The 23,993-nt window shown below is 32.0% G+C and overlaps 2 protein-coding genes across 2 annotated transcripts; one reads left to right on the top strand and one right to left on the bottom strand.

The window, feature by feature from the left end:
* Nucleotides 1-463: 463 nt before the first annotated feature.
* Nucleotides 464-1,328, top strand: LOC111640584 (nanos homolog 1-like). The gene is made up of 2 exons (XM_023386609.1): nucleotides 464-634; nucleotides 912-1,328. Exons 1-2 carry the CDS (start codon nucleotides 511-513, stop codon nucleotides 1,259-1,261), a joined length of 474 nt encoding a protein of 157 aa, XP_023242377.1. The 5' UTR covers nucleotides 464-510; the 3' UTR covers nucleotides 1,262-1,328.
* A 4,445-nt stretch (nucleotides 1,329-5,773) lies between these two features.
* Nucleotides 5,774-22,396, bottom strand: LOC111640844 (glypican-6-like). Its single transcript, XM_023386917.1, has 8 exons — nucleotides 22,242-22,396; nucleotides 20,177-20,379; nucleotides 19,272-19,460; nucleotides 16,963-17,128; nucleotides 14,369-14,499; nucleotides 8,137-8,411; nucleotides 7,878-8,053; nucleotides 5,774-6,268 (listed from the first exon to the last, which is right to left on the bottom strand). Exons 1-8 carry the CDS (start codon nucleotides 22,348-22,350, stop codon nucleotides 6,063-6,065), a joined length of 1,455 nt encoding a protein of 484 aa, XP_023242685.1. The 5' UTR covers nucleotides 22,351-22,396; the 3' UTR covers nucleotides 5,774-6,062.
* Between the last annotated feature and the right edge of the window lie 1,597 nt (nucleotides 22,397-23,993).

Raw genomic sequence — 23,993 nt, 5'->3', positions numbered from 1 at the left:
CTATTCCAGGAATCTCCCTAATTACTTAATACATTCTATTCTATTTTATAATATATTTCAAATTTTCAGTCTTAATTTTAGTATTAACTAATAAAATGATAATAGGAAAAAAAATCAGAAAAAAAATTATTAAATAATGCAAGTAACTTTTACTTTGTTGACTCATTAATTTGCATTCCAGCTTTAAAAGAAATGTAAACCTTGAAAATCTTTTTAAAAAATCTGAAAGAAAAATAAAAAAAAAAACTGTATGAATCAGCTCAACAAAATTGATGATTATTTGAATAATTAATTTTTTACAACATTTTTACGTTTTTATATAAAAAAATTCTCCGTAAAAAGAAAAAATATAATTCGAAAAACGAGCGTCATACTCAAAACCATCCAATAGAATCACTTAAAATTCTTCTTACTTCTTACCCCTTTTCCTATTGGTGTAAAGCAATTCGCGGAATTTCGTTTTTAAAGACCAATAAAGTCAGTTTTAAGTGTAGTCGAGTTACTTTCAACATGGAATATTTGATGGCCCGCGATGCAATATCTCTTTATCCATACAATTTATCCTTAGCGGAAGAAATTGTAAGGCTTTTTTCAACACCCGAACCTTCTGTAGTGGTCAAAAACAACAAATCTGGTAAATTAATTTATTTTATACTTTAAATTTAAAATATTAAACAGATAAAGTAACGTCTTAGATAATTTTTACTTACGGTAGAAGTTAATTTTATATAATTCACACATATATATTGGCTACTTTTAACTCCCTCTTCGTGAGATACTCGTGTTTCTCTCCCTCTTGCTTTTATACTTATTACATACTTAAAATTTACATTTAAAAAAAATTTGAGTATTTTGAATAAGAAAACCGACTTTCAATTGCTTTAATTAATTTTTTTTTTTAACTGCTTCAGATGACGACGCCGACGACGACTTCGCTAGAAATGGTAAAGACGTGGAGTACTGTCCGGAAGAAAGCGTGAATAATAATAAGAAAAAGAAGAAAAAACTTAGTAGAGAATGTGGATTCTGTAAGAACAACGGTGAAGATGCTCAATATTATAGAAGTCATTGTCTGAGAGACGAAAGGGGTAAAGTACTGTGTCCGGTGTTGAGAGCGTACAAATGCCCTATCTGTAATAACGAGGGAGGAGATCTCGCTCACACGATTGGATATTGTCCAATGAATAAATCGCCTGAGAAAATTCCAGTGGTTATATCATTAAAAACGCAAAGAACTTCCGCGGGAAAAAAGAAAAATTAAAATTTTAAAACTTTCTTTTTTTTTAAAAAAAAAAAGTTAATTTTTGTGTAATTATTATTTTGTTATATGTGCTTTTGAAAATATGAAATTTTGATTTGATTTGTATTTTCTTTTTCTTTATTTTACTTGAAATAAAAGTATGTTATTAATATGTGTTTAATATGTTTTTATTACATGAATTTTTAAACTGTGGTGATCTTTAGTCAATATTGGGATGAATAGTTTCGGAAAATATTTGTTATTCGTGCCATAAAAAATACTAATAAAATTACTAATTTATAAGTTGAAAATTGTACCATTCACTTTGCTTTTAGTACGTGAACGTTTATTAAATGATGAGCATTGATGTTTGGTGGTGAAAGGTCGAGAGGGATGGGACTTAATGAAGATTATCTTTTGTTATTAACATTAAGTTTAAAGCTCAACAGCCGAGAAAGTTACGCAACTCTCGTTGCTAGATTTTTTTATGCATTATTGTGTGGCACCAAGTTGCAAAAGTAAATATCTTCGGATGTTACATTATTTAGATTTCCTGCAGAAAAGCAAGATGGGGTGTAGAACTGCAGACGGGATGACAGCGAACTGAACATTCTAAACTGGGTACGATCGCTGATGCGAATGACCTTAACAGCCGTAGAGCAGGTCCCTTAGGAGTAAAAAAGTTAAAGGAACCATATCTCTGCATGCGATCCCACGTGAGATAAATCAGCAGCAAGCGATCGGGAGTCGCGACGAGTACCGCGCGCTCCGCTAAAATTATCGCGTTTAATTAACTATTTAGCCCACGCGACTGTGTCGGTTTTAAGTAGCCCACTTGACTGTTCGTGGAGTACTTGATATAATTTTACGGGGTGCGGAGGCTCATCGCCACGCGGCCGCTGAGATGCGAGCATCGAAGCGCACGACTACAAGGGGAGCGTCGGTCAACGCGCGCTATCGCTTGCCTTAACCGATGCGGAGCATGGAGAATAGGCAGTAATACTGGTTCAATGTAAATGCCGTTTTTGGTCAATAGAAGTTAATGCATTTATTTCTTACAGGCACTGATCGCCGTAAGTATAAATTGCTTGAAAGCTTGACTTAGTAGCGCAGAACATGAGAATAATTTATGTCACAGGCCCCTGCACGCTTGCTTAATTAAAGCTTGAGAACCAAATACTTACAAAGTAACTCGGCACCAGTGCCGACCCGAGGCAAGTTTTAAGATGGAGCGAGATCCTTTTATGGCGCCCCCTTGGTTGCCCCTAATTTATACCCTTTAATTTTCTTTACCACTGAGGTGCCCACTGGGATTTAGCGCCTGGAGCGGCTGCTCCGTTCGCCCTATGGTAGGGCCGGCTCTGCTCGGCACCACAGGGAAGCAAAACTTACACAACCCTTCAAATTTTCGACAGTACGTGGTGCGCGCCCTTTATCCTTTTTTAACCGAATAAAATGTAAAATATGCTAATTTCAATGTGTTCTACAACATTGAAACTGTAATTGCAATAAGAGCCGAGATAATTTTACCCCTTTTGATGTACTACAAGGAATTTACAGATGAACCAATGAATGCCCATACTCGATAACGTATGAAAACAAGCATAGTTTACAGAAATCTAACAGTTCTAAGTTAAACATAAAGTCTAGACACGCATCGCAGTAGTCGCCACGTTGGATCCTTTTGAGATTGTGTGCGGTGTTTCTACAGCGAAGCTAATTGTTTCTTTCAATCTTAATTAGTTGGATTTCTTGTTATATATTAAAATGGTTTGGTATTCAGCACCAAATTGTAAAAATTCGACAGCCAAAGGTGTTTTCCCGCTGATAAATTCGGGAAAGTTAAATGGCATCAATATTGCGGAGAGATAGATGGAAACCAACTGAGAAGTTGAGGCTGTGTGAAGCTAATGGATAAAATAATGTTGAAAATATAAATTTACACGAAGCGTTTAAAATAACTTTTGTTATGTAATAAAACTAAATTTTTTAGATACAATTTGAGCGAATGGAAAAAAATTATTGAAATGGAATGCTATTCCGACCCTTTTTGATGTTACAAATCCTCCACCCCGTCTGAAATTAAGAAGAAAAACACCAAAAGAAAGAGAATTACCTTCAAATAAGTAAACCTTTGGTTTAACAAATGTTTTTAGGACATTAAATATTGCTTTTACAGATTTAAAAATATATACAGTATTTATCACAAGAACCACACGATATTATCATAATAAATATTCATTAATCATTTATTTTTTGAAAACATCTTTATTAATTATTGTGAAGATTTCTGCTGTGTGAGATTTATAATATTACATATAATAAATAATTACTTGCTTAGAAGATTACAGAAAATGATTATCCTCTTCTAGTTAATTAATATTTTCTTTTAGCATTAACAACAACCAACAGTTTTAGTGAAATTGGAAAATATAGTATCAAGTTACTAATAGAGATTTCTAATGAGTAATTGTTGTATGCTTTTTAACCAATTCCTATTAAATTCGGCAGTTTAATAACAAATACTTCCAACTTAGATAATGTCTTACATCCCACCTCAAATTAACGATTGGATTTCTATGTTTCGATTAATTTCTGTATATATTTGATTGCTGTCGTTACATGTAAATGTAGCACCATCTATTTAACAAAATAATTAACTAAATATAATTATATTATATTCACTGAATTACTGCCACGATGATATAGCGCGAAACGGATGCTCCATTACGTTATTAATATAAGACCTCCCCCCGAAAATAAGACCTAGCAAAGTTTTTTTTTACTCGTAACGGTCATCCATAGATGGTTGAAAGTGGCCGTTGGCGTTTTGAACGTACATCCACTGATTGGTCAGCAGACAATCAAGCCACACGGCATAATTTGCATAAGACTATGGCTTGGGAATCACAGATTTGCACAACGTTACGGCTGGTGATCGCTAATTGGTGGGCCGGAAATCACGCTGCATAATGTTACGGTTCTTTTTTAATACTCTTTCCGCCTTGTGGTCACTAAGAGGGCCTCTTATGGATTCGGCCGGGCCCACAATGGGGCGACCGGGTGGTGAGGGAGGGGGCCCGACATATCCGAACGGATCCTTGATCCGTCCGGATTCGATCCCGGGTCCCCCAGAACTGTAAGCTGCCGCCTTGACCGCTCGGCCATCCGGGCTTGATGCTACGGTTCAGTAAGCACTAATTGGTCATCGAACCCGATGTCGATTCTATAAAAAGGTTAAGTTGAAGCGAGAGTGGGAAGTCCACTCCAGCACGGGAAAACAATAAATGTGAACTCTTCTTCACGACATTCCCTGAATATAAGATCTAGCGCATCTTTGAGAGCAAAAATTAATATAAGACACTGTCTTATTTTCGAGGAAACACGGTAGGAAGATAATGGGGGTCGTGTGTATCTCCGGTAGGTTCAGACTTAATTAAGATTTTACTCGTTACATTTACAATTTTTTTAGAACTCATCCCTACCCTCAAAATTAAGGTTTTCCCTATTTTATAACAGTTAAAAATATAAAAATTTTTAAAAAATATATTGATTTGATAAGATGACGCAACCAAAATTTTTGTTGCCGGTTTATTTTCAGGAGACGAAAAACATTCCTCGTCGCTAATCTCTTCATTCTCACTGTCAATGTGATTTATACATTTTTGTAAATTTGAGTAAAATCAGGCCTTAAATATACCTATAAGTAAAGAATTGGTGCCCGATAGAAAAATTCTAATTTACGATCTGTATTTCTCATACCAAAGTGCTTCAAAAACACTTATTTCCATTTAAGAAAAAAATCCTTTTTTTTTTTAATTAGCGAAATGTGACTTGACGTATATAATTTTTTAATTAAAGGAAAAATATTTCATTATTTTTAAAATGTGAAAAATTTTCTATTTTGAAAACATTTGATGCCAAAAAATATTTTAAATCTGTTTATTGTGGCTTTTTAAGATTAAAAGTCATATCTGATTATTGAAAATTTCAAAATTTATAACTTAAATATCATTAAAATACTAAATTTAGATTAAAGTTTTTGCATTGTCATAACAGCAATTAATTAATTGTTTAAGAATGAATTAGTTTTTCATTGTTTTAGCACTTCTTCGAATGACAAGAAGAAAATATCCAGTGCAATGAAGATAAAGAAACGAAATTTAGCACGGTAGCTCGTATTGATGCTGTATATTTTGGTTGTGAAAGGTCAAGGGAAGGAGATAGAGGGTGATCACGTGTCATATCTTGCAAGGGATCGGACTTAATGAAGATTTTACTCAGCTCTATCCTCAACATTAAATCTATTGCTTTTTTATAATTAACCTCCCAATTACGAGGCCCACCGGTGGCCGAGTGGATAAAACTACCGAACACTGCTAGTCGGTGGAGGTTTGGGGCCTGCTGAAAGGGCCGGTCACGTGGTATTTCCGGGTTTTCTTCACGTTAGTAATTTGTATCCCGTAATCCTCGGTCGCGAATACCGAGTAACTCGGAGATAAAATTCGAGTCTGGTGGCAGCATCTCCCGGAAGCGGATGTGGGTCAAAGTTCGACCGACTCGACCGTAAATTGTATTGAGGTTCGGGGTTCGATTTCTCGGCGTTGTTACGAACGTAACGCGCGTCATTCGTTATTATTGTAGGCCAGCAACTTTGATACAGACGTATCGGAAGTCCCTAATCAAAGACAAAAACCTGATAGTCGATCGGTTTAAAAATAATTTTATTACAAAAGATGGAAATAAAGGATCCAATTAAATAATAATAATAATAAAAACATTTACAACATTTTACATTTAACGTGTTTCCAACGCAAAATTGTTAAATAAAAAAGACGACGAAAATGATGATTAAAAGTGTGGACTCTCGGTTAACCGGGGTGCCCGAACGGATCGATTTCGGCGTTGACCAGAAAACCGGATCCGGAAAATCGAAATAAGCAATGTCCGTTTCGTCGGAAACGTCGTCCCGTTCTTCGTCGATGATGTCGTCCCTGTTTCCGCTTCCTCCCGAATTCAATTCGAATTCTACAATAGACAAGTTCGATATTTGTAGTGTAATTTACTGCCATAGTTCACGAATTACGTTTTAAAAAATAAACTTTGACTCTGTTATAGGCGTAACCTGCAACAGTTTTTCCTCCTGGAACCATTTTACTTGAAGTCTTGGCCACAGATAAAGTGTGGCCAATTCTTTTAATTATTAAATTGTGCCATTTCGTCGCCCTGTACACTGAGAGAGTAAATAAATAAACCGAGACGGGAACTTGCATTGTCAATAAAAAAGTTATAAACGGGAAAGTACGTAAATATACAAAATTGGCATAGAGCATTGCTGCAGAAATTTACAAAAATATGTTAACAATGTTTAGAAATTCGACTGAATGAAAGATAATATAAAAATCTTTCCAAATTCTTTTTGGAAAGAAATTAGCAAGACCCAGCTTTTGATCCAGACAAGAGATTACTCCTATTTGGGAGTTTACCAACACCTACACCACCTCTAGTCTAGAAGCTTAATTACTTGTAATCCAATTCTGCAGCTGAGGGATTTATTTTTCCATTTTATACCTGAATTTATATTTCTTTCCTATAGTATTTCCTTCTTATCCAGTACTAAATATGGCATGCAATTATTAAATTGTGTAGTGATTTGTCTTATTTTTGCACGCCAAGTTACATACCAATTGCACAGAACCACACAAAATGACAGAAGCACCATTCCTAAACAAATACACCCACCGAGAAGAGTTGTAACCTCATTCCAGTATTTCTCATCCGTAATACACTTTACTTTTTCTTGGTGTTAGAAAAATGACTGTTTTTTGGTGAAGAAACAAGTGTTTGGGAGATCAAACCAAAACATTTATACATTTAGAGCAATGCAGAAAAATTTTCAAATTTGAGCATTGTTATAGAGAAGTGTAAATAACTTAGACTAATTTGGAAAACGAAAAGCAAAGTAATTAAAATAATTACTTGTTTAAATATTCTGTTCATTAATTGTCTCGATATAACAAATATGAAACTAACCGATTCCTTTACTGGGCTGTTAAAGATTAAATAATTAAGCAACTTGGCAGGATATGGGCCGCTGAGCTACCGTCTCTTGTTAGATGTAGTAATTATAGATAAATAAATTTTAGAATATTCCGAAAAAAAGATTGGCCCGGAATGGGACTCAAACCCATGACACCCAACATAACAAATAACATACTTATATTTAGCTTTGCATTTGTGAATGTGCGTGCATAAAATATTTTGTTTTCCATATTATCTTCTAATGTCTATAAAATTTTAGTATAAAGGTGGCTCCACACATTTGGTGTGGAGCTGCCTTTATAATAAAATTTTATATTTGTGATTAAGCTTTTTGTAAAGAAGAATTTATTGCAATTTCCATGTAAAATTATTTTACTATCCAAATAATTCTAACAAATATATGCTATTTATAATCTACGATAATTTAATTTCTTAGTAATGACAATTTGCTAAAATAAAATTTATTTTACTAAAAAATTATTTGATATGAGTAAATTATGCAAGTGCACATATTGGTTTCTGTTAAAAATACTTTGCTTTTATATAAATTTGGAATTTATTAACAATTTAGAAAAATATATATTTAAATATTTACCCGAATCTTCCCAGTTAATATCCAGTCCATTGAATGCCTGTTTCATTTTAGTGGATATTAATTTCAGTCGTATGATCTGACGGTTGACGATATTATCCTGCCGAGACATATTAACGGATATCTCAGGCCTGTATTTGGGTTCCACAATTTCGTCCATATTCAAGCCACCCTCGTATCTATCAAAAATAGTTATGAGCTTTTCTTTAATACTCTTTCTCAGAAATAAAGAGAAATTTTTAGAAATCGAAAGTCCACCAACCTCGCTTTTTCCAATCCGTTCCAACAGCTTTTCCTTTGGTGCGTGTAATTTACTGCCCTGTAACTTTTGCACATCTTCTGCGGTAATTCTATCCAAAATTTTCTGTGCTGTTTAACTCTCTTCTTAATGACTTGTATTAAATAATCCAAATTATTTTTATTTGCTTGGGAAGTGTGGGTTTTATTATCTTGATTAATTAGTTTTATAGTTTTAAATTTGAGATTTTCTTCTGTGCTCCGTTTTTTTAATTTCGGTTTTCCGCAATGTTCGAATAACTATAAAAAACTTTTTTAATTGTATAATGATAATAAATCTCTTTGTTCAATTAGAAATGTATTATATCAAATGTCTTAAAAATAATTTTAATATATACATAAATAAAACCAAAAATGACAATATAATAATGACTACTTCAAAAACTTGATTAATAACACTATTTGTTATAATGATCAAAATGTATCAGGCATAATAAGAATTATTTTGATAATTTTAATTCAAATTTCAGACTTTCAACAATTTCTACATCATTTGCCATTGTATCCATTAATATTTCACAAGTGATGTATTCCACCAGAGTGGAAGTTCACAGTCATTTTCAAGATAGTATATATGATAAATATAACATCTTAAATTTAGGTTAATTTTTGGATAAATTTTTGTTTTCTTTATTAATCAAATCAATTCAAAGAATGAATGTGTATAAATATTACCTAACACAAACCTGTTTATGACCATTTTTTCATTATTTGCCATTTTAATAGTTTTAAAAATGATAATACATATCATTGAAAGCAAAAACACTTTGGCTCACACAAATCTCAGAGACATCATTAAAAAAGATTACCCACTTTTATTATAGACCAAAATCTTGAATTGTTAATTAAATATTCAGATTAGGATCAATATCATGATAATAAATGCATCAGCTTTCTGTTTTGAGCATCCCAAGCTCCAGTTGAATCCTCAGGAAATTTCACAAATAACCCAGTTCAGATACATTTGGCTCTATCCCTTGCCATCCAAGCCATGTTAAAGAACCCTCTTATTATTTGTACAATGAAAAACAATTTGAAAATCCAATAATTAATTTAATTATCTAATAATAATTCAACATGATATCCCGGTGCAGTAAAGTTTAAGAATACCACCACTGTATAAACTTAGATACAGTGAACTAATTTCCCCCAGTGAAAAACCAGATATTGTTTAAAACACTTACACCTTTTTGATATTGTAATTGAGCCATTAAAAAAAAAAAAAATGTGAATAAATACAAGCTGTTCATGAAGTCTAGAAAATAGGAATTGTGTTGATCTCTATTCCTTTACACAAGAAGCATGGAAAGGCAAAACAAAAAGTTATTTTGCTTATTATTGTGAGATCCGGAATTTTGGTGACGAAATCATCGCTCTTTAATTAACAAAATTGTTAATTAATTAAACTTTTGTTTATGCAACGCCTTAGAAGAAAAAACGATCTTGTTCGGGATTGTGTAAACTTCCCGGTCATAACTGGCAACATCTATTGTTCTCTGCAGAACTTGCATCTCATTTTGCAAAAAGGTTGATAGTTAGCATCTAAATGTCGTCATTTGTTGTAGATCCCAGGAACACTTATAACCTTTAACCTATGTACATCCAATCACGTGGTGGAAATTCCCCACTAAAACGGATATAAGGCCGTTCTTACCCCCTCTCAGGGGAGTCTACGAACAAACGCTGGATAGACGACATCGTGCCGATCTTCCGAACCTGCGGAATTCCGATCTCCGATGAACCTCGAATTAAATCATCGCTAAAGTCGTGATATATATGATTTGTGCCAAAACTGGATTATAACCCTTGGATCGTTCAGAATCGCCAAAGGGGACGGCTACATAGAGGTATGAAAGCACGGTGAAACTCTCTCTAAGTCGGTATAGAAACTTTGTGTCTTTAGGTCGTATAGAAACGAGCTTTGTGTAGTTTTTGTCATTTTGCCTATTCTTAATAAATTGTTATTTTATATTTGTTAAAAAAATGGTAGACTCTTTTACTCGATCTCGCCCTTCACCTTATCGTCGACCCCAATCACCTCTCTTTCCACTCGCCTGGCATATCATCCTGACCATTGAACAACAGCCTTACGCCCCGTATTCACATTATTATTATTATTGCTGGGCAACCACAAGTCAATGTGCTGCTTGGTGGGAACATCAGGAGTTTAAGCAAAAACCTTTTCTAATTTATCATTCTGACAATGTTCACATTCTTGAGGGACCAATATACAAGGTCTGTTCAAAAAGTATCGGACCTTATTTTTTTCCGCGTAAACCAATGATGTGAGAGAGGCCTCCTTCGGTGGAGTTGTGGAGGGGACAGTCATGCACAGCCCTGAATTTTTTCCCGCCTGCGGGAGGCGTCAGTCGTTGGCAATCGGCGTATGAGTGAGGTCATGTAGTGCGCTCTCGTCGGATTTCACTAAGCTGGAAAATGACTGAACAACGTGAGCAGCGATATTACATCAAATTTTGCCAAAAACCTTGGCGATACCCGAGTGTAAACCATTCGCAAGATTCAGCAGGCTTTCGGGGACGATCCTCGAGGCCAAAAAAAGCGCGGCAGGTCCGCAGCAATATCAAAGGTCATGTTGACAGTTTTTTCGACTCTCGTGGGGTGGTGTGTCGTGAGTACGCACCACAAGGCCAAACCATCGCAAAGGAGTACTACCAGGAGGTCCTTCGTCGTCTTTCCGATACAGTGCGATGCAAACGATGGGATCTGTGGTCGATCAAAACTTGGCAGCTCCATCGTGATAACGCATCCGCCCATTCTGCGCATCTGATTCGGGCTTTCGTCGCCAAACACAATACTCCTGTGGTTCGTCACGCTCCGTACTCTCTCCACATGGCTCCGTGTGACCTTTGGCTATTTCTCAAGCTGAAAATGCCGCTAAAAGGAACCCAAATTTTGTCGAGAGAAGACATCATGCGAAATGCGACGGACCGGCTGATAACCATTCCAAAAGATGCGTTCCAGCAGTGTTTCCAGCAATGGCAGGAACGCTGGGAGAAGTGTATACATTACCAAGGAGACTACTTTGAAGGGGATTAGGGTTTTGTACCTCAAAGTCAATAAATTTATTTTTTCCGTTCAAAGGTCCGATACTTTTTGAACAGACCTTGTACATTCAAGAATATGAACAAATATATGCTGCCCATCTATTTCCATTCCAACTTTAAAGTATGGCATCATTTGAAGACTGATTCTTAAATTGATTTACATCTCAAAATCCATGAATATTACTTAGAGGAAAATTCCTTTCAAAATTTATTGCTTTAGATAATGCACTTAAACATCCACTTCGTTTAGACAATTTTCATCTTCCATCTTGATGAGAAAGTAATTTATTTGCTGCCAAATATAATTCCATTCATTCAGTCCATGGACCTAGGTTTGATTACCACACTTAAAGTGAATTATCTCCAAACCACCTTTCCAAAAGCAATAGCCACAACAAATGCCAACCTAGAACTATCATTGTAAGAATTTTGGAAAGAGTACAATATTTTTAAATGTATCAAAAGCATTGATAATGCATGGAAAGTAATTTTTCACTAAGAGGTTATTGGAAGGATTTTCTCAACTAAATAAACTTCTCACACATTTTGGAGGAATACACCTGAACATCAAACAATACATAAAGGTGCTTTTTGTCCATATCTGAAAAACCCACTGTAAGGAACCAAGTCCGAGCGTTATTTTTATTTTGCTTTTCTTTTGCTTTTATTATATTTTGTTTGGGGCTTATGTTTAGTTAGGACGAAGGTTTCCTCACCCATCACCTTGAAAAGTTAAAAAAAAAAAAAAAAAAAAAAAAAAAAAAAAAAAAAAAAAAAAAAAAAAAAAAAAAAAAAAATTTTTTTTTTTAAAAAAAAAAAAAAAAGAAAAGATAAAACCAACTCACCAATGACGCAAAGAAAGCGCCATAGCTAGCAATTGCACTCACGTGCACGCCTGAGCGGCAGATAGTAAGCCCGCACTGAAAGGGAGGGAAAGACCCCACAGACTTTTAGGAGACTTGTTAAACCTTAAAGGAAACATCCCGACAATTGTTCACGAAAAGACTGTAAAAGGTTAACAAAGTATTGTCGGGAATTAAGCTACCAGATAAACAAGAAAAAAGTGAATGTTACGTATAAGTATGTAANGGGAAAGACCCCACAGACTTTTAGGAGACTTGTTAAACCTTAAAGGAAACATCCCGACAATTGTTCACGAAAAGACTGTAAAAGGTTAACAAAGTATTGTCGGGAATTAAGCTACCAGATAAACAAGAAAAAAGTGAATGTTACGTATAAGTATGTAAATGAGGGTAGTGTCTCACTTAGAAACTGTGACGTCACCTCAGACTATAAATAGCGTAGCTCAAGTGAAGAAAGGGGAGGTGAGCTCTTGAAAGGATTAAGCGTAGTCTGCTGGTAGCAGTGAACGAGGTGTCCAATAGGAAATAGTCCAAAGCGTTTGCAGTTTTCGATTTGTGGATTGAGGAATAGGAAAGTCTTGAGTTGGAAAAAGGTTCCTAGTATAATTGAGGTGACGGTTAGGATTTATAGTCGTAAGAAATTCTGTACCTTAAGTTAAGGATTGATTTTTGTCGGAATTCCAAGGGGAATAGTTCTAAGTTAGAATAAGATCGAATTTTGTCGGGTTGACTTTTGGATTTTATTTGTTTGAATAAATTTGTTGTTTTGTTATAAATATTGTAAATAGTTATTCCTAGATCGTTATTAAATACTTTTATTGATTTTGACTAACTTGTCTTTAATTTTATTTTGGTGCACGCGAAAAGTCCAGGCCTGGCAAACTAACAAATGCGAACCTGCGTAAATTACCCTTTAGGAACTGGCTCTTTCCGGAACGAAATTCATTGTAGAGCGATAAGCTAAAAATAGTACTTTACACCACTAGCTATCTCAAGTGCTGCTCTTGATGACAATATCAAAGATCCATAGACAAGCATGAGCAGTCATTAAAAGATTTTCTATTTTGTATGTTTTACAAATATTAAACCAATTAAAGTGTGCACAGGATTTGGATTAAATCTATAAAATGTAAAAAATGATAAAAAACAGTTAAAATCTACACAATGTTCAAAAAAATAATATAAAGGTTGTAAAATTGGTTAACTAAAAAAGTGCTTGAATATTTATACAATGAGTAGAGAAATGATTAAAAAAAATACATAAAATGCAAAGAAAACAGTAAAAATATAAAAAAACATCCAGCTTACGACTGGTCAGTCAGAAGCTAACATTATTTTAAGTCAACCACCCATAAGCCAAAATATCAACTCATATAATAAATCATACTATATTACATTAAAAATCTAATCTTAATTTTTTCAAAAGTTATTTAATTATTATTCACATATTTATGTATAAAAAAATTCTCTTTGAAATCTAATATCATTACCATTTTTTACAATATCTATAATTCCTATAATAATACATTATTTTTAACTTATAAAAAATTATGCAGGATGTACCAAAAGTTCCTTTACTTGATCTGTCAAATTTTTTATTTATTTATAAAACATGACCTGCACACAAAGTGTATATGAACAAAGCCCATATACACACCATCAGCTAAAATCAAAAATTTTAAAGTTGATGCTGGGAGTGTTCTGGAGATGGAGATCACTTGACGACATACGTTCCTACTTGTGCATCATAATATTGTTGGCACAATATCCACTATGCTTGCTGAAATTTTGTGTTTAAAGTCATCCAAATTGCAGAAATTATTTACATAAACTGTATCTTTTAGACAGCCTCATAAAAAAGATATACAGTAAAGTTAAGTCTGGGGACTGAAATGGCCAAAAATGATGCAGTGATCAAAAAACCGATTCAGGATGCACAAAGGTTTCAAATGAGTTCATGAAAAGTAAAATTACTTAGTGTTATATCGTTTGGAAATTTTTCTTCAAAATCTTCATGTATTGTTAGTAAGATCTTGTGTCAAAATAAGCTTTTCAAATGCATAACTTTCTGTTTTGGACTATACTTGACATAGTCATATTTTTCACTTTACAGTGAATGATATATAGTACCCACCTAAAACACTTTGAAGATCATCACATTTAAATCAGTGATGCTCTCTTCGGTCACTTTTTTCAACATGTCAGGAAATAATTTTCAAAACTTGAATTAAAGAACTTTTGGTACACTCCGTATAACATAATAACTTACCGTTCGAGAAACAACTGCTCCATTTTCTTGAAAATTCATAATAGCATCTGATATTTTGATGTCTATCGGATCAACCACCGATTCTATGTTAAATGAATTCTCCAGACGTGTCGCCAGCATTAATAACAATTCTAAAGATTAATTTAAATTATATATTAGCACTTCTTAAATGAAAATAATTACAAATTCACAATTGTATAATTTTTTATTCACAGAAAATTACTGTTAAAATAATAATCTCTTAGGAAATGTAATGAATCAATAAGTAACTTATATTAAAAAAAAAAAATTAGTAATAAAATTTATTATTGATATTTATAATTGAAAACATTTTAATTTTCCAATTATCTGTTTCAGCTTCCAGAAAATAAATACAAAATTAAATGGTGATAAATATTAATACAAGAATGATTCAACTTCTGTCCAGAATTTCAATAAGGGAGATGGAACTGTATGTGTAATATACACAAAGTCAGATAGTATGTCATGCAGTGGCTTGGACACCAGCCAAAAGACATCAAAATGATAGGAAAAATGTTAGTGTGTAGAAAGGAATACATAAAGTAAAAAAGTTAATTGATTCTATGTAACAAAGATAGTTCCATTGGCATTATCAAAATTCTAAACACTTTTATAAAAATGAGAACAGAACAACAATTTTGTTACTAGCAATTCATTATAGTAAGAGAAATATTTAACAATTGATGTAACTGTTGTGGTTTGGTAAATAACTACATCTATTAACCATTGGCTAGGTATACTTTAAATCAAGTTAAGCAATATTACAGACTGTCTATCTGAGAAAAAGTAAATATAAAATCTTTATGAATTCATTTTTATATCAGTAAATTAAAATAATATGTATACACATCAATTATTCATTAATAAATATTAACATTGTAAACAGTAAGTGAAAAACATTAATGTCAAAGAAAAATGTGAATTAATTTTAATTTTATAAAATCTAACAACATAAGACAGACAATCTCTTCAGTTGAACAAGTCTTATGTTTAGCAGATTTCTTTTGGCTAGATTTTTTTCATATTGTGGCAGTATGCCTTGCATTTTTTTCCTTAATGTGTTTTTTTTGTCTACCGCATGTATTTATGGTCTTGGAATAGCTTGTCTATTCCTGTTTCTTTGTGTAATTTTAACTCTGAAGTTGGCTCCCCTTCCTGTCCAATTGGAGGGGATCAGTCAAATGAGTTTTGGAAATAGTCCCAGGAAGTGGAGGAAGGAGGAGAACTTTACTTTTGGACAAGAGATGAGCCAGATCAAAGATGAGTTCCCTCTCTTAGAAAGAGAAAACTTCAATTGGCTAAAGAAGAAGGTGTCGAAGGAAAGCACATGGTGTTAAGGTCTTCAGAGCCATAACCGACACATGGAGGATGAAGACAAAGGATCATCATTGAGAACTAGATAAGTAAACAAAAAGGAGATTCTATCTTTCTGTTTGGTATTTGAGATTTCAATTTGTGTTTTTTGGTGCCAATTCTTCTCCAGCTAGAGGACATTTCTACCTGTTGTCATCCAGGACTGTTCTCATGGTATTGTCTAAGTTGCCATTTCCTGGTACCAGTTGATTTTGTACTAGCTTTAGTTTTGGTAATGATTTTTAATTTTGGTCTAATATTAATACATAGGATAAGATAAAGTATATTAATATTATGGTTGCATATTGTTGGTTTTGAGTTTGTTATTCACAATTATTAATCATAGTCCAAGACAAGTTTGTTGGAGTGCATTATTGTTCAGTTGAAATTCCCGTCAGCTGGTATCCAGGTCTTGTGGAGTATTTCTGTATGTGTTTAGTTGTTCTTAATAAATTTTTTGTATTTTGTTTATAAGGGTATATTATTTCTGTCCATGACCCATTATGAACCAACTTAACATCTCACAATATTAACTGGACCAGGGGTTCTTGGAAAACATTTTTCTGTGGCTATAGAAAAATGACTTGTAGTCACACTATAGGAATACATAATAATAATCTCTTGCAATAGTTTCCACATTTACTTCACATTTAAGATATTACTATTCTGGATGAAATTCAGTTTAAAACTGTCCAAAATGACAATTTTAATGATATTCATAAGATATTTCATCAGAAAGTTATAAACTGGCTGTGCAAATTGGAGAATCATGCAGAATTGAGTTGGCAGTCACATTTGAGAATCTCTGATCTACACTATTAAAGTGAAACACTTTGAGGCAATAAAAAAATGTGACACATTGGAGCATGGAGTCAATATTGCAAAAATTTGTTAGACTGACTTCATGCTTTGTAACTGGAGGGTAATTCAATTTCCTCAAAGACACTTGTCATATGTCATTGTCAAGAAGATAAGGTTCTTTCATTGTGAGTTGAACAAGAGATCTCAATAAGTCCAATGTTTATATCCAAAGTTAAGGAGATGATACTTCTATTTGTGTTGCAAAATTTCCTATACTTTCTTCACCTAGATCTGACTTTTGTCCGCAACTGGTAAAATTGCATTATTCCAAATATAAACAAAAATAAATATATATTAAGTGCATTAAATGAAAAACACAAGTTTTATTATAAATATAATAATAATTTTCAATAGCCTACCTACATATTCATTCCAGCTTAAATGTATTTCCATGTGATAAGTAAGACAACCTTTCATTACATGCAAACAATAATTACCACAAGGTTTTAAATATGGAAGTCCTTGACAATGAGAACAGTGGGTCATTTTCATTAAAGCTTTACTGCATTCGAGAGCTAATTCTGCCTGAAAAAGTATCAAAAATGTAAATGCAATTGATATAAATGTATAAAATATAATTTTTTTTATATTTTGGAAAATATTTATGTTTCAATATTCACTATTATTTGATGCAAAAATTTTGACTTTAATATCTTATTTAATTTGCAGTTGTGGACAGGATACGTTTCTCTTCTTCTTTGATATAAGCTTCTAATCTGTATTATCAATTAATTAGTAATAAATAATGTGAGATTCTGGAGACAGGGAACAAATTTATTAAATAATGCAAAAACTAAATTATTATTTTGTTCGTTAAAAATGACACATTTTTCTACGTTGGTGAGAAAAGATGAGAAAAAGGAAAGCTCCCTTTTTCCACTATTGACTTTCCAGGATGAGATCTTATCACCCATTTTCATGAACATCTGTCAACTTAAGTCATGATGAATATCCTGTCATATGGATAAAAAGTGGCCACCTGATTGAAAGGTGTTGCAAGATAAAAGAAACATAGATGTGAATCTCAGGAAGACACTCTCCTAGAAGCTAGTAGGCCAAGCCCTTGTATGTCTTGTCAACACTCAATGCTCATCACCTATCACTGAAAGATCCATCAAATGGAAAGAGGTATTATGCTTGAACCAATTTATGTAAACTCTCTCTCTCTCAGTCGATGTAGATATAAGTAGCTAGTTTGTTGAACTAGATATATTTAATGCTTTGTAATCCAGCCTTACTTTATTTTTGTTTATTAAACTTTTTGATGTTTGTTAACCTGTCTATTGACCTGTCATTCTTCGGAAATTGGACCCCTATTGACTTATTCACAACTCTCTTCACTCGATCCTCGAACCCCTCCTATGAGATGTGTAATTAAGCATCATTCTAATAGTGAGTTAAGATGTGAATAATTATCTTAACTGGTGTCATGTCCTGACAGGAGATGAAAATTTCCCAATTTCCTATCTCCAATAACTTACATAGCCATCCACTGACACAGTGAGCAGGCCTAGCCGTCCCAATGCTGCAAGAAGGGTTGACGGTTTTAACCTGTAACTCCCGGCTTCTCAAAATAACTATGTAGGCCAAAATAACTCATTGGCCTTATTGTTATGAGTACATATTCATCACACACCCTATTTTTATTCATTAATGTATGATGTCCCAGAATGCACTTTGGCTTATTCGACAGCCCTTTACAGTCAAAGTCATATATACTTTCAATATCAAGGTATTGTAATTAAAACACATATAAAAGAATCTAATAAATAAAAATACAATATTTATATAAACTGACAATTACTATATAACTAACCACATACAGCATTATTGAATGCCATATGGCAGTTGCAATTGTATTTCTTTCCTTCTACATGTGTTTAAATACCATATTTTGTTTTTAAATTTAAAAAATATAGTAGTATTACTATTTATTACTAATTAATTGATAATACAGATTATAAGCTTATATCAAATAATTATACTTATAGTGCCTGTATCTACCTTTGAAGGAAAAATTAATGCAAAGAATTTTAAATTTAAAAACAGACATATGGTATTTAAATACAAGTACAAGGGAAGGAATACAATTGCAACTGCAGTATAGCCTTCAATAATGTTGTATGTGGTTAGTTATATAGTAATTGTCAGTTTATATCAATATTGTATTTCTATTTATTAGATTCTTTTACGTGTTTTACCATGATGTCGAAAGTATATATGTAATTATATATGTAACCCGGCTGAAGAGGACTTGAATAAGCCAAAATGCATTCTGGGACATCATGCATTAATGAATAAAAATTGAAAAGGTGTGTGATGGATTTGTACTCATAACAATAAGGCCAATATTTTATAGTTATTTGTTACTAATTCTCTTCTTCTGTTCTACATCTTTTGAATTATGTCTTCTTTAATTTCTTATCAATATCTTTTAACTAAGATACTTTAGAGACTTAAATGGTTTGCATACCATTAATTTGATATTCTGTTTGTCTAACTAGTAAAACAAATTTTTCATTTAAATTTAAAAGTTCAATAAAAGAGTGAATAAATTTTTAAGTATTTGGATATTTATTAACCAATATTTTTGCTAAATACAGCAATAAGTAACAATATCCAATTATCCATTATATTAAAAGAAAATTTTGATAATTTGAATATTTACTTTTAACATGTTCTTTGCTACTTCATGTCCTATTCTTAATGCTTGAACAAAGGCTCGAATTGCAATGAAAGATTTCTTGATTTCTACAGTTAATTTGTCTGGAATGTCTCCGAAAGGTTTCATATCATCCATATACGCACCAATACATTTTAGATATGACTCGCTAAACTGATATTGACTATTTAACACCTAAAATTAAAAATAAACATTTTAGCAATTATAAGATTTAATAATTAAACTTTTTTCTAAATAACTTATATGATAGTGAAATATTACCAAGAAATCTAGTGATGTAATTTCACAAGAAATAATCTGAGATTTTTATTTAAAATCCTAATAAAAATTATTCCTTAATGCTGTAATTAATGTATTTTAAATTTTAAAATTCTAATTTACCATGCTAGAATCCCTAGTTTATCTAGCATAGTTGTACAGTCCTTTGATAGCTTAATGTTCTGAACTGAAGCTGAATACATCTTACACTCTATCACTTTAAGTTCAGATGTACTAGTTTCTTCATTAATTGTAAATAATTTTTGGTTAGCATCACCAATGTAATACAATTTTATAAATTTTAGCATTACATTGGAGATGCAAGCCAAAAATTATTTAAAGTTAACGAGGAAATTAGTTCGTCTCGACTCAGACAAGAAAGTCCACCCAAAGTTGAGAAGTACTAATTTTTTCAATTGGATATGTCGAGCAGAAGATAAACTTGGCATACCGAGCTTCAGTCTAAAATATTAGTCTAACAAAGGATTGCAAACCATGCCAGGTAAAACTCAATTTTAGTTTGTTACAGATAAACTGAACAAACAACTGGTAAATGAATAATAAAAGTAAGTTCATTTCTAAACATATGTAGAATTAATGTTTTCTTGAAATTAATTTTAATAAAAACTCACCTGAAACATCTTTTTGTATAATCTTTGAAAGAAATGTACCATAGCTTTATCTAAGTTTATTCTCCCCGTCATGTAATACCTTTCAAGATCTTCAAACATATCTTGAAATATATATGAATTTGTATCATAAATTAAGCCATAAGTCCTCAAAAACATTTCATGAAAGTCTCTCTTGGAGGTTTTAAGTAGTTCTCTAAAAAATTCTGTAATCAAATTAATTTTCAAACATTACTGATAAAATATATATATTCTAAAATGTATTACATATATAAAATGTGTAGGATGTACTTGGTATATTAATTTATTTAATATTTAAAAAAGTCAAATTGTTGATTATATCAATAATGCTTTCTATTACATGTAAAATTAAAAATTTGATGAAATAGCAGAAAATTATTAAGATAAACATGAAAGATCAATAAATTCTCTACACAAGGTTAATTTAAAGAGAAAATTTTGGAATAATGTATAATGTTTTTAAAAGTCCAAACCAGCTTTCTTTAAGAACTTTTTAAACTGTTTAAATTTGTGCCCCTGAAAATGAATTTTATCAATACAAAAGTGCCAAGGAATGTAGGATTTATTAATATTACCTCAATAAAGTAGGCTTTCTATAAATTTTGAAAAAATTTGGAATGTTTGTTGATTTTATTGTCCAAATCAACTGTAATAGAACAAAAAACTCCAGCCTTTAATCAAATCATATCAATATAATTGAGACCATATATTGTTTTTGTTAAACATATGAAATTATCATAAATATAAAGTTTACTTATATATATATCAGCCAAAAAATATCATATTGAGAGATACATACATTATATGTAGTTTGGATGTCAAAAACTAAAAGACAATCTATGAGAAAAATATTAAACAGGAGTTGCCTGTATAACAGATAGTAACAGAATTGAATTATTATTAAACCAAATCATTTCTAAATCTTACAAATTCAAAAAATTGTAAAAGTAATTTCATAAATTACTAGTAAGTTAATTTCCACACATTTTTAGTTGTCTCAAACAATCTTCTTTGCAACAGAAAGAAACAAATGTCAACTTAATTAAAGAAGACTTTCCAGCATTTGTTCTTCTTTGTAAATTGAAATTTGTTTATTTCTGTCCCAAAGAAGGTTGTTTAAGATGACCAAAAACATTTGAGAATTAAAACTGTACTGCATTTCAGACATCTGAGTAGTAGTATTAATGTACTATGATATAAACTTTAGAAAATTACAATAAATTTCTAATTCAAAAACTTTATTGATTATAGAATGCTATCACTCAAAAACTGGGTATACTTGAATTAATAACACTAAAAAAAACCTAACATTTAGCAGAGTAAAAGAAATAAGTGCTAATGTTTTTGCAAGTGTCAAATGGGCATCATCAGGCAAACTAATCTCCTAGCTGCTGAAACAATGGAGAAATTAGTTTGCCCAATGATGTCCTTTCAACACAGGCAAGAATGTTAGGCACTTATTTCTTTTACTCAGCTAGCTATTAAGTTTTTAGTGGATTTAATTTATTGATTATTGACCATTAATTTGTATTATGGTACGCTCTTGCTAATCCAACCCTTAATAATCTGACCTCTCATTTATCTGGTAAACCAACCCTAGTGTGATGAATTATACACTTCCATTTCCACAAAAATGTTAATCGTGTCAAGTCTTTTTTCTCTGTTTACTTGGGCTTCATTTATGTACAGTATTGTACATTGGTGAACCATATTATTTGCCTGCCAATCTCCAAGAAGAATTGGTACCGAAGAGTACAAATTCTTCTTGGAGCTTATGGGTTACACTTGGTAATCTGGCACTCCCACAAATCTGGTATCCATCTGAGCAAGGAATGGAAGGATTAGCAAGAGTATAGTGTATTTTCTTTATCTTTATGTAAAACGTCAATAAAGTCAAAGATTTGTACAACTTATCTTGGCTAAAATAAACTAAATGATACAATAGAAAAAGATATATTTATATATACTATTCTATTTTATTACATAATACAAAATAAAAAATAGAAATGCATAGATACAACAGAAAATCAAAAATTCAAATCCTCACCATCAACTTCATATGTCTGTTCAATAAATAAATTCTTCAGTTTTGTGATAATTTTCTTGAATTTTTGGTCAAATTTGATTCGAGCTAACGTAGCAAGTTTGTATTCCATGTTATTTGTACAGCAACTTAATTCCTGAGTGCATATTTTCAGCTGATAACCTATGACAATAAAATATATTAAGTGCAATTTATTTTTTTTAAAACAATTTCTAAGCTAAAAATATTTTTTAGTACAATATCAAATCAACCTTTATCTATCAGTTTTTTCTGTAGTTTAAAAAATAAAACATTTTTAATTACACAAATGATGAAACAATAAATATGAAGAACACAAAATCATTCTTTATACTTGATATTCTGACAAAAATTAATTGTAGAGTCTCAAACGTTCAATATAATTCCCGATAATAAATTTTAATGTTTTCTAATTTATAATTACTGATGGTCAGATGCCCGAGCGACTAAGTTGGCAGCCTACCGCTCTGGGGAACCTGAATTGAATCAAAAAATTCCAGGACTTTTTCAGATAAGCCCCATTCGTCACCATCCAGCCACCTGTTGCAGGCATAGCCGAATCTGTAATGGGCTTGCTAAAAAGGCCCTCTTAGTGACTCTAAAGGCTCTAAGACTAATCTGTAACTACATTTTAAAAAGCATTTATCTTCTGAATATAATGCTTAATCTAAACTATAATTACATCAATTTTATGTTGTATCAGAGCAGATTTTTCATTCTTCAATAAAATAGAAATTTATGATGTTATAGTATATCAAAAATTGGATATATACTATCACATTGGGAGTTTTTAATTAATAATGGCTTTTCCAAACTCTTACAAAACATTCAAAGCTTCCTGAAATACAACTTCTATCTTATCATTAGGAATTACTTAGATTTTTTTCAAAATTCAGTTTCTTTCAATCTCTGCATCTCGAAAAAAACATTACTTAAGTTTCGTTTCAATAAAAAAAACTATGCGTAAGAGTGCAAATAACTTTAGACACACTTTTCATGTAATGCTGTAGAGATGAAGGGGTGAGAGGCTAGGATGTTTTGGCAGAAAAATATCCAGGCAGCTGAGATAGTAAGCCTGAGAGTTGGATTTGTTAAGTTAATTATGGTGTATCTACTTGTATTTAGAGATTAAAGGTGATTTCTAAAATATTGAACTTGACTGTTGAGACGACAAACATCACATGGTGACAGGGTGAAGAGAGAAGGCAACTAACACAATGAACAACATGCTCTACACCAGATTTCTGTGTCTGACAATTTATGTTCAGAGTATGTGATTGAGAGTGATGGAACCTCCACTTCCAGAGGTTTCGTTCAGTCAGTTGTTTATCTGCCAGGCTGGATTCGGAACAGATTAATTCTCTTATCTATTTAATAGGACCATAGGCGGAACAAGTGTTTCATTCTTAAGTAAATATAAAATATAAATCACAGCTGATGGTATTACATTTAATTATTTTACAGTTACAAGTATAAACAAAATATAAAATTCCAACGTTTAACAAAGACAGATGATAAACAAAAGCAAAATATTTTCTTTGTTAAACGTTGCAATTTTATATTTTGTTTATACTTTTAAGTGTAAAATAATTATGTGTTTCATTTGTTTAAACTTACTAATGTCGAGGAGGCAAGTTTCCTAACAGTATTATCAACTTAAATTCATTAAAAATCTACTAATGTGAGGTAGATAATAAGGATTTATCACACCAGTTTTAATAAGCACAAACACCCAGG

The sequence above is a fragment of the Centruroides sculpturatus genome, unplaced genomic scaffold (genome assembly GCF_000671375.1).
Source record: "Centruroides sculpturatus isolate CEXI.00-Female unplaced genomic scaffold, Cexi_2.0 scaffold163, whole genome shotgun sequence".
NCBI classification, from domain to species: domain Eukaryota; kingdom Metazoa; phylum Arthropoda; class Arachnida; order Scorpiones; family Buthidae; genus Centruroides; species Centruroides sculpturatus.
This window is presented reverse-complemented; position numbering and strand designations above follow the sequence as displayed.

Coding starts and splice junctions, on each gene's coding strand:
- LOC111640584 (XM_023386609.1), top strand. CDS start 511: ATGGAATATTTGATGGCCCGCGATGCAATATCTCTTTATCCATACAAT. Junction 635..911: donor GGTCAAAAACAACAAATCTG/GTAAATTAATTT, acceptor TAACTGCTTCAG/ATGACGACGCCGACGACGAC.
- LOC111640844 (XM_023386917.1), bottom strand. CDS start 22,350: ATGGAATACAAACTTGCTACGTTAGCTCGAATCAAATTTGACCAAAAA. Junction 17,129..19,271: donor TAGCAAAGAACATGTTAAAA/GTAAATATTCAA, acceptor ATACTTTTTCAG/GCAGAATTAGCTCTCGAATG. Junction 14,500..16,962: donor AAGCTGGAATGAATATGTAG/GTAGGCTATTGA, acceptor ATTAATCTTTAG/AATTGTTATTAATGCTGGCG.